Here is a 10,947-nt window from a genome sequence, read left to right on the forward strand (position 1 = left end):
CAAAATTGTTCACAGCCCGCATTACTTCCAGCGGGTTTTCCTGGAATAAAAGTTGTTCGCCGCCGCGGATAAAGAACACAAAGTGTGTCCACGTGAAGCCCAATGTCTCTGCTATCAGCCGATAAGGTTTTGTGGAGCAGTACTCAGCCGTAGCTTTTATATTTGCCAGGAGTTGGAGGACGAAGAAACACAAACAGGACGGCGCCAGTTCCATGGAGTCCGCTAGATCAGCTGCTGGCAGTTGGTGTTCTCAATCACGTCCGCAGATAGGCTTCATAGGCTCACTGAGGCGCCTGTGGAATAAGACACTTAAGTGATCCGGTGCACTGACGCGTCACTTCGCGAGGACACTTGTATCGTTTGGACCGTGACAGCAGTCACCGTGGCATTGTCTGTCAAAGCGGACTTTCTGGGGGAAAAGCTTTATTTTCTGGCCGCGCGTATATTTCTGGTTTCTGACGCTCCGGTGTACCAGCTGAGCCGAGGGAAATTACACCCCATTGGACTTTTTTCTTTTGTTTGTTAACTAACTCCAAAGAAAAAGTCACCATGGCAGAGACGTCGGCAGCTCCGGCCAAAGCCAAAAAGGCAGCCAAGCCCAAGAAACCTGCTTCACACCCCAAATACTCGGAGATGATCAAAGCAGCCATCGCTCACGACGCCAGCAGGAACGGAGCGTCCCGGCAGTCCATCCAGAAGTACGTGGGGAAGAACTACAAGGTGGGCGAGAACGCCGATATGCAGATTAAATTGGCCCTGAAGAGGATGGTGGCAGACGGGAGCCTGCGCCACACCAGAGGCATCGGCGCCTCCGGATCCTTCAGGTGGGCCAAACCAGAGGACTCCAAAAAGTCAACCAAGGCACCGGCACCGGCACCGGCCAAACCAAAGAAGGCAGCGAAGCCCTCCAAACCCAAAAAGGCGGCGAAGCCTAAGAAAGTTGCCAAGACGCCGGAAAAACCCAAGAAGGCAGCTGCGAAGAAAGTGAAAAAGGTCGCGAAAAAGGCGTCACCGGTGAAAGCCAAAAAGGCACCAGTTAAGAAACCAGCCAAGGCAGTCAAGTCCAAGGCAAAACCAGCACGGAGGGTAACCAAGCCCAAGGGGAAGACACCCAAAAAGGGAGCCAAAACAGCCAAAAAGAAGTAGAAGGACAATATCAGAGAGACAAAGTCACTGTACATACTTAAGGAAAATGTTTTCGTATATGTATTATTTTTGTAAGCTCTCATGCAAACTTATCCTATTTTTACCAGTAGTTTTCTCTCCATTGCACTATAGCTTATAAATGCTGTAGAAATATTTGTGAGCATTTTTTTTTTTATTTGGCGTTAATAATACTGTTAATTTCTATCCGACCCTTGGACACATACTGGCTAGATTAGGGTCTTAATAAAAAAGGAAAAATGTAAATACAGTTGAACGTGTGAATAGTCATCATTAGTGCACGGGGTCATAATGAAAATGAAAATACAAATGTGACAATGGTGAGCATTGTTGAGCCTTTACAATGTACCGACCAGTGGACGTCAGCAAGATTGAGCTAAAGGCTCTATAGATGTCGTTCAAGCTCCATTCTGTACATTTCCTCATGTTCTGACGACTCTTACTATACAGATGTCACATTGTGTTCAGTCACTTTTAAAGACTGTTTACTGCAATCCAATAAACCTTTGTCAACTTCTGCAACATGTGTTGGGTCAACTTATTGCGCGCATTTTACGCATGCGTAGTATGCCTGGTGAAGTAGCCGGAGGGATGTCTGTGCCTTTTGAAAGAATAATAGATCTTACATATCCTGCTCGCCTATAGATATATCAGACATGTGAACAAATTAAGCGCACTGCATGAAAATACAGCTATTGGGAAGCAAGCTGAGGCAGACAAAGCCCACCGATGGAAGCTCCAATGCCAGGAAGGGTATTCTGTGGCAAATTACCAACATCGTGCACTCTGAATTTTCTTGTAACTGCTTGACCAACTAGTGATGGGGCAAGACAAGAGCTTCAGAACACACCGTGATATGACGTAAAAGCCCGTGTATCACATGGTCAAATTAAAGTCACTTAAAGTGATAGGGCGGAGGTAAACACGTCCAAGAGATTCATGCGCGGGATACGTTCTCTGTGAAACCAGCCCAAACATTGTGTGTGGTCAAAAAAGTCACGAAACACGGACAATCAAATTGAACAAAAACAGCAGTTACTATTTCCCCACCGTTTATTCTAACACGTCACTCTTCTGTGTGGCTTTGCCGACGCACTCACGCCTTTGGCCTCTCACTCGACATGCAACACTGCCACCTTGTGGTGTCTTTGAGAATCGCGTTGGGACTGAGACGCCAGCGGCACAGACTGTCAAACTGATGAAAGTCACTCACATTACCATCGATAGTGTTTTTCATTATCTTTAACAACAGACCTGGTATCAGCCAATTAACCTAGTGAAACAGCTTCAGGCTGAGTGCTCAAAGCAAAGCCTCACCAAGGCAGGATGTTGATGTGGTAGGAATTGGTGACATCACAGCAGAATACTACCTGTGAAACACGTGACTTTTAGCACACACGTTTTGTGATGAAGATACTATGGTATCCGGGACATGAATTATACAGTGTTTAGAGCAAATCTGGCCAGTCTAATACTTGTGTATGAAGTAAAAACAAAACAAAATTCAGTCAAAATGTATCAGTTATAAAAAAAAAATAGATGCAAAGAATCCACAAGGTAAATACTGAAAAAAGCTCCACCTGTCAGACATATTAAAAAAGCACAACATTTGTCTTTCATCCATAACGTCTTTTGGGCAAAAGCTCCCCATCCAGTCTAGTCTGGTCTTTTATTAAGCATTTAAATCAGTTCAACTTCAATAAAAACAGCCCATATTTTAAAAGTCACAGAAGTGTATTCTGCAGAAACAGCAGGTCCCCGGCTAAATTAAGCAACAAAATATACACACAACCTGACTGAGTCATGTTGGAAATGGCAATGGCAGATCATGTAAGAAGGTCAACGTGTAGGAGTATATGAATAGAACAAAATTCACAGATCATCAACCCATTTCAGTCTAAATCAAAAAGTCAATGAATTCCATTTCAATGTGAACAGAAAGAAGCAGAGATTAATTTAACCAGTTATTTAAGGTTTGCCCGGCCTCCTTTTACTGGATAAAATAGGTTCAGACTTTTGGCAGATGAAAAAACGAACCACCATTCTTCTTCATGCACACAGGCGATGAGTGGAGGAAGGCCTTACTGCTAAACACATTCAAATGTTTCATTTTCAGCCATAAAAATATGCATCAGGGGCAAATAACATGCTTTGACTACTCATTGAAGCTAGAGTTATTTGACAAATCAGATAATAATATCTAGTATCAGAGGTGGCATGGTCAGAAGGAAGAGTTCATTGGAGATATTCAGTAGCAGCCAGTATGCCCCGTGTGCTGAACTTTGGTTCTTCAGTCTAGCCAATTTGGCATTTTTCTATATTATGCTAAAGAAACACAGTATATTTATAAAAACTCCCCAAGCTCATCCTTTACACCTGACACATAATTGAATACAGATTAGACGGAAATATCTTGCTGCATTTCCAACCCTTTGATAAAGCACCGGTTTGGATCTGAACAGTTCTTGGTGCACCGATCGGTGACAGGCTAACTCCTACTTAACCTGGTTGGACAACGTAAGGCAGAACAAGCTGGGCACAGCAGCGTGGGGAATAATATGATCACCAGCTTCCAGCTGCCTTCAGGGTGCTGCAATCAGCTGACTCAGAGCGAAAGACAAAGTAAAGAGGGGCAAAGATATGAAGAATTTCCGTAGAGCCTTTTGGGGGGGGGGGGGGGGGGGGGGGGGGGGGGGGAGTAAAACGATGCCGTGGCTTTGAATATTGTCTCCGATGGTTTGTCTCAATTGATGGAGCATCAGGCTGGAAAAAAAAGACGCTCAGCTGATTGTTGATCATTTCAGTCTGGCGACAACTCTGAAGACGGCAAAGCCGAGAACTGCAACCACAGCCGAGCCCAACGCCACTCTCAGCCAAAACGATGTGTTGCTCACGTTGGAACCATTCAGGTGTCTGGATTGGAAGGAACAAATATATTGATGGTTCAGCCACACAATACAAAACTAAAACAATCAGCAAAACAGATGCCTAACTATCTACATCTCAAACCCATCCATGTTCTCAATGTTTTAAATAATCTTCTCCTGCAACTGATCTATATATTTTCAGGTTTTCAGTGTCTGATTCGAGTTCGGCGCAGTAGTTTGTCTAATTAGAACGTACGGGTATACTGCTGCACAGGCAAGCCGGCTGTAGATGTTCTTGCTGGTGGAGTCGGGGAAAAGGCTGGAGAAGGGCAGAGGTGGAGGCAGTTGGTGTTTATAACAGAACTCTGCTGGAGTCATCCCGTGGAACTGCTTGACCCCAGGAAGGTCCACCTTGGAGGCGACCAGCACACATGGGATGTTGCTCTCCATGTAGTGTTGCTAAGTAAGAAATGGGGAAAAGAGTGAAAACTTCAGTTGAGAGAAAAGAGAATCTACCTGGTTTGCAAGTGGGTCATAATGAAATTCAAGTAAACCTTATTGTAAGACACAATAAATGGAATCAAACTGAAGAAAAGTATGAATCACTTTGATCCTAACTTGTACATGAACATTGTAGTATGGACGGAAACTATTTTTTTAACGGTGTGGACAGAAATTGTTTTTATTTTACATGAAGATGTAGTCCTGTGGATGTAGGCTGAGAGTAAGCCAGTAATACATACCTGTTAACATCCGCCCTTTAACTCCACTAATAATCAGAATAACATAGTAAATAAATCCATTGAGGAATAATAACTAAACTACAGAGAATCACAAAAAAAAGTCTTCATTCTATATGTAAATATACCTATTGAATATGGGCCATTTTCAACTCTCCTTAATGTAGTAAATTGATGCGTGGTAGAGCTGTGTTACTACGTTATTAACTGACTGCAAGCCTACACCAGCACAAACTCGAATGGGCAGTCAACGGCACAAACTAATAGAGACAATAAATAAATCAATTAAATGCTTCTGCAATTGTGCTGGTACTGACCTTGTAGATACTGGCACAATAGTCAAAGGAATGAGAGTCACTGGCATCATACATGAGACAAGCAACATCACAGTTGGCGTCTGATGCCTTCAGGAACTCTACCTCCACATCCACCTCATTGAGCTGCACAGGGAGGAGAAGAGTGTGCTCATGGTTTTAATCATGGTCAGAGGTTAAGTGTCAACATTAAGATCAGGATGGGAACCACTTACTATGAGGTACTTCTCCTGATTGCTGACTTGGACAGTGTTTATGGCGTAAGGGGAAAAGGCACTGCTGGAATTTCTTTTATTCTAGAAGGAAGAAGAGAAAAGAAAATGTTACAGGAAAACACTACTACTTAGTATGATCAAACGTTAAGAGAAGAAGTTTCACATTTCAGTTCCAGACTAGCAGATGGTGCCATACCCCAACGTTGCGGCCCACAAAGGTCTGGAGAAAGGCGGTCTTGCCAGTCCCCCGCGGTCCGATCACCTTGCAGTGGAACACTGACCGCTGTGTCTGACGTTTCTCCAGGTCCACCTCTTTCTCCTGTGTGACTGCACATGTAGATAAGCAGAAACACACAATATGAACACAATGCTCAAACACACAGGGCAGCCAGGATTAGCTTGGCTGCAAGTTAACAGATGAAAATCTGCCTTACCTCAACAAATGGTCAAATAAAAAATGTCAGATGTCACATGTATGTGTTTGTCTGAGAATCCAACTGACATTGCTTTTCTTTGAGCGAGGTGCTAGCATGGCTAATAATAAATGTACAATAACAATTAACATCAACACTACTAAATGAAAGGTTAATTGAGCACAATAACACAGTAGGTGGGCACATGCTACAACTAGTAACTAGTCCCCTTGTTAAAAGATCAGTGTTAATCTCTGTGGCTTACGGGCCTCTATGACATCTACAGCAGGGTCACCTAAAAGGTACTCACCTCTGAGACGGAGACAGAATGTGTGCGATTAGCAGCAGTGAGACATATTACATCACACTTTCCAATCTTGTCCAAGCGTTCCTGACAACTGGCCTCAAACTGCCACTTGTTCATACACAGTATGTCTGCACAGAGACACTACTACAATATACACCCAAGTAAAGGCTCAATTATCAATCACTAATAAGTAATCATTATTCTTTTAGGTAATGTGTGGGGAGTGCTACATACATCAAACTATACATGCAAGGGGAAATGTGTCAAATATTCCTTCTCATCTCAAGGACAAATACAAGTATATAAATCTATTAGGCTGCAGTGGACAGGATTACGACTAGTAATCCTCCTATTGAGGATGTACAGTATGTCCCAGGTACTACCATGTTCGGGACATGGTCTCAACCTTTCTAATTTACTTGCTGTTTTCTGTGTCAAATCACACAAACACACACCTGTAATTGCGGCAGTCTGTGAGTCCTGCTCAGTGAGGATAGGGTAACCTAGGTATCCTAGGTGCTCCAGGCAACGGTTGATGTCAAAGTACGCAGAGAGCCTGCATGTGAAGGGATTGATATACATGTGACTTTGAACTGAAAAGGACATACATTGCTTATAAGTGCACAAAAGTGTAAAACCAAGTGCATGCAATCACATTAAATCCTTAACAACAAGTGAGATACTTACGTCCACTGACAAAGGTAGCCGTGGTTAGAGATGTAGCCCTCGTCTGTGGTTGGGACAGTCATGTAGACCTCTGCACCCCATGGCATGTAAGGACATACGCAAAACAGGTTCCGGAGCTCCGTCGGTGAAAGAGCAGAGTCTTTGTCCTGAGAGGGAGAACGGGTCACTTTGTCAAAACAGGGAAACCCTCTTTTATTGAATGTGACGTGGCGAAAGCTAAGACAGCATTCTTTTTTTCTGTTTACTTTGCAGCAATCAAAATACTACCCCCCCCCCCCCCTACCCCAATATATAATCATACTGCTTCAATGACATTTCACACAACATTTAACTGTTACAATTTACTGTCCAGTGGGACATTGTGACATTTGCTACTCACTTCATCGTACTTGTCAAACAGCCGCTGGAGAAACTGGTGACCTAAATGACTAAACTCTGTGGTGCAGCCGACAGAAACACGTAGTCTGACAACAGAAAAAACAACAGTTAGATATTTAGATACCCAGCTAGTGCAAACACACATAACAAAGATAAAGCCAAATGGAAACTGAGGAGACATAGGGCAGATGTGAGATTGATGGCATTGTAGAATCCATGCACAGGGGTCTTTATTCTCCAATAATATTGCAATACAGCCTTTTTGTAATACTAGTTATCAGCAGTATAAACATTTGCATCCAAGTTGAGGTAAAGTACAATAGTGTCATGGACATACTCAGGGTAAAGATAATCGTCAGTCAGCTCAAGGTTGTCGTCATAACCAAACTTCCGGAGGATAGTCCACGTGGTTTCATGCCGGCCCCTCTGGATAAATAACGTATTCAGGAACAAGAAACCTGAAAAAGAAGACACACAATACATGGCCATGAGTTGAGTGTGGCCTTGCAACACCACCATTTAAAGGTGCATGGTGTCATTCATGACTGACTGTTACCATTTAGGGTCAGGCCATTGTCCTGCACACCATCACTGGTGTTCTTCCAAACTACTGTCTTCACATCTTCTAAGGCTTGAGGTGCCAGAGGATTCCCAAAACAAGATTTCTACACATAAAGATAGATTAATTTTGTTATATAGCACATGGCTTTTGTGCAAATAAGTGTAAAGAGAACATTATGTTAAGTGATTTTAACTGTTACCTGAAAGCAGTTGAGTTCAGCGTCACTGAGGATACGGTCATTGTCCTGGTCGGAAATGTAAAATATCCTGCTAAGGGCGCGGACACACAGTTGTTTCAGCTGGGGACAAATATTGGAGGACAAAAATCATATTATAAATCCAATAGTTTTTATGCACATATATGAATAAGTGGATTAAGAGAGACAGACGACTTCACAGTTGGCATCACAATTCCACAAATATCTGACCTGTTTGTCCTCAGGGTCATAAAGAGGGGCAGTGGGGTGAAGAACGGCCTTCTGTGCATAGTAGAATAGCTCTGAAATGTTTTTCAAGTTCTTTGCAGAACACTTAAAAGAGAAAAACAGCAGAAAGAAAAAAAAAATACAATTATGTAAGCAATCTAAAGGTTAGATAAAGTTTGCATTTCTAAATATTTGTGTGAAACCCAGCAACCAATGCTACAATTAGCAGGTGTATACAAACTGCAGTGCAGAATGGACACGTCTCACCTCAACACATGTTTCAATCTCAGAGAACTGATTCATTATGGGAAGAATGGTTTCCATTGAGCTTCCACAGCGTAGATCAGACTTGTTTCCCACAAGGATGATGGGAACTCTGATTAAACACATGGAGACAGGTTAACTCACTATAAAACACTATCAAAGTTTATTATTTAAATACAGATATTCAAACAGAGTGTAGCGAATGCAGTGCACTTCCACTCCCCAAGTCTCGGGCTATTTTGCTGTTGCTCTTGGGTCTTCTGGACAATTTAGCTGCACAGTCTCAGATTACCACATTTGCTTGCTCGCATACATACATGCATACATACATACTTGTTCCCTTTCTCTGCGTCACCGTTCACTAAAGGTATCCATTTAGTTTTGATCTGAAACAGAAGGCAGAAACAAGTGCAATTTGTATTTTAGGTGCATTTAGTAATTGTAATATACATTATGTGGAATGCTTTTACAGTACGAGACAATATAGACCAAGTAGCAGGTTACTACCTTGTCTATTGTTTCCTCATTGGTGACATCATACACCACACACACCACATTAGCCTGTGTGGGTTAGAGAAATAACAGCTGTGAGGAACCGTATGCCAAAAACAGAATCAATTCAATCCTTAAGTTTTCCATTTTGGTTTTGATCTCATTTGTTAAAATGGATGGTGTTCAGTTCATGTTAATTAATGGGGTATGGTGTACTTACCTTGGTGATCTCATTTCTGAGGACTTCATCAGTCTGCTCTTTTTCTGTTAAGGACATACATAAATGGATATCAAAATCATGATACTCAAAACTTTATTTTTCAACAAACTACACACAGACACACTAAATTGTTTTGCAGCTAGTGTCTTAATTTGCAACAAGCATGGAGACCAGTCAGAGCATTGACTAATGGTGGTTCCACCTCATTAGCCTTCAGGTGATGTTACCTGAATAGTCCACTATGTGTGTGGGAACCTTCTCTGGAGTCACGTCAGCAGGGATGGTGATCTCTTCAGCTCTGGGGGGAACCTTTTAGAGATAGCAGACAAAATGTCAACAATCACTTAATCAGGCTACTACTTCCCATAACACAAACACACACTTGTCATGGTGCATTAACCATGGCTTCAGTGAACACAATCAAGCCACTGACTACAGTAGAGAAACCGTGGCCATAATTAGCAAACAGTGGTGAACACACAGACTATCAGAGGCAGGTGGTCAGCTACATGAAATCCCTCCAGCATTCATGGACAAAGCATGCTCCAGCGATGAAGCACAAACACAGCAGAGGTGAGTAACTAGTTTCACCGAGCCTTACCTCCTCTGGGAATTCTTCTCCCACCAAAGACATGATGAGGGATGTCTTCCCCACCTTGGCTGTTGAAAGAGACAACATGAAGAGAGCGCGAGAAGCTGCCAGAGAAAGACTCCAGTAACCAATTTGACGTGTGTGATGACGTGTTAGCACTTCCTGTAAAAGTGCATCTACCAGCAAGTCAGCCTACTGTTCGTTATGATATCAGTTTATATGGCATGTAGCTAACACTATTGATTAATATGTCATTAATTCACATACAGAACATACAATAACTGTCCCACTGAACCGTTGTTTATAGTTAAGTGAGCTAATGGGAAAAGGGTCATTTTCAATAAAGCATGGTCATATTTAAAGTTTAAATAGATAGTTAATGTTGATTAGGTTAACATTAACTAACAGCTCCATTAGTGTTAAGCTAGTTTATAAAGCAACGGTTCGACTGCAGCTCCCGTTGAAGTTAATGTTGTCTTCAAAGTTATTGCCAACATGCGCTGACTCACAGATAACTTTTTTTAATAAGACAATTCAATACATGTAACGTTATATATTGTGTTATGCGGCTTAAAGTTACCAGACGAAACAAAAATCGCGTTTAGTAACTTTTGTTCAGCAGTTAAGTTAACGTCCACTAAGTTAAATTAACGTTACCTAAGTCACTAGCTAACTAGCTAGCTGAAGGTAACCGTTCACAACTTAAAACCAAAGTTACTGTGAGCTAAATTAGCAGAAATGACCGTTTTGAAAGTGACCGCTTCGTAGGAAACACATAAATTAGAGCAGACACAAACGTCCACCAAGAGTAGCCGAGATACATTCTGCTACAAGTTTGTAAGATAGCTACAGAAGCTAATGTTTGCTAACGCTAGTCCGTTAGCTTGTGGTCAGCTGTCAGTGCCAGTAACTTACGCTCCCCCAACAAGAGTATCCTGACGTCTTGTTTCATGTTTCTCCTTTGTATGACGAACAGTCAGACGCGCTGCAGTCCTACAGTGCCATGTACCGTTCATTTGAATGCCACATTACAAGCTAAAATCAAACGTGTGCCTTTCAACAGCGCTGTGCACCCAAGGTGAAACCATATCATTCCGGTTCACAAAGGACTGTGAAAACACGCCCCCTGCTGGCCACACGCGCGTCTTTTGCTTTGTCTATCAAACGTTCAACAAAATAACAGTGGAAGTAAAAAAAGAAGTTCATAGAGAAGCTTTACCTCAATAACATAGTACGCCCATGGCAAATAATATTTAATTAGCATTGCTGAATGGAGCAAGATATCCATTGACAGTGCAGCTCTTTAGT

General features: G+C 42.3%; 2 protein-coding genes across 2 annotated transcripts; one reads left to right on the forward strand and one right to left on the reverse strand.

Annotated features, from left to right (window-relative positions):
* The first annotated feature begins 279 nt into the window (after positions 1-279).
* On the forward strand, positions 280-1,686 carry LOC117748932 (histone H1.0-B). Its single transcript, XM_034559080.1, has one exon. It carries the CDS (start codon positions 550-552, stop codon positions 1,144-1,146), a length of 597 nt encoding a protein of 198 aa, XP_034414971.1. The 5' UTR covers positions 280-549; the 3' UTR covers positions 1,147-1,686.
* A 1,101-nt stretch (positions 1,687-2,787) lies between these two features.
* Positions 2,788-10,755, reverse strand: rhot2 (ras homolog family member T2). The gene is made up of 19 exons (XM_034558648.1): positions 10,555-10,755; positions 9,649-9,707; positions 9,275-9,356; positions 9,048-9,091; positions 8,843-8,896; positions 8,669-8,721; positions 8,339-8,447; positions 8,075-8,176; positions 7,847-7,945; positions 7,642-7,750; positions 7,423-7,543; positions 7,087-7,171; positions 6,708-6,853; positions 6,476-6,576; positions 5,497-5,627; positions 5,301-5,381; positions 5,089-5,211; positions 4,288-4,490; positions 2,788-4,077 (listed from the first exon to the last, which is right to left on the reverse strand). Exons 1-19 carry the CDS (start codon positions 10,589-10,591, stop codon positions 3,960-3,962), a joined length of 1,857 nt encoding a protein of 618 aa, XP_034414539.1. The 5' UTR covers positions 10,592-10,755; the 3' UTR covers positions 2,788-3,959.
* Positions 10,756-10,947: the final 192 nt, after the last annotated feature.

Source organism: Cyclopterus lumpus, chromosome 19, assembly GCF_009769545.1.
Source record: "Cyclopterus lumpus isolate fCycLum1 chromosome 19, fCycLum1.pri, whole genome shotgun sequence".
NCBI lineage: Eukaryota > Metazoa > Chordata > Actinopteri > Perciformes > Cyclopteridae > Cyclopterus > Cyclopterus lumpus.

Bases quoted from the DNA above. Each gene is read 5' to 3' on its own strand.
- LOC117748932 (XM_034559080.1), top strand. From the start codon at position 550: ATGGCAGAGACGTCGGCAGCTCCGGCCAAAGCCAAAAAGGCAGCCAAG.
- rhot2 (XM_034558648.1), bottom strand. From the start codon at position 10,591: ATGAAACAAGACGTCAGGATACTCTTGTTGGGGGAGC. The intron at 8,722-8,842 runs GTAGTAACCTGC...CTTCTGTTTCAG, and splicing joins ATGAGGAAACAATAGACAAG to ATCAAAACTAAATGGATACC. The intron at 7,946-8,074 runs GTCAGATATTTG...ATTTGTCCCCAG, and splicing joins ATGACCCTGAGGACAAACAG to CTGAAACAACTGTGTGTCCG.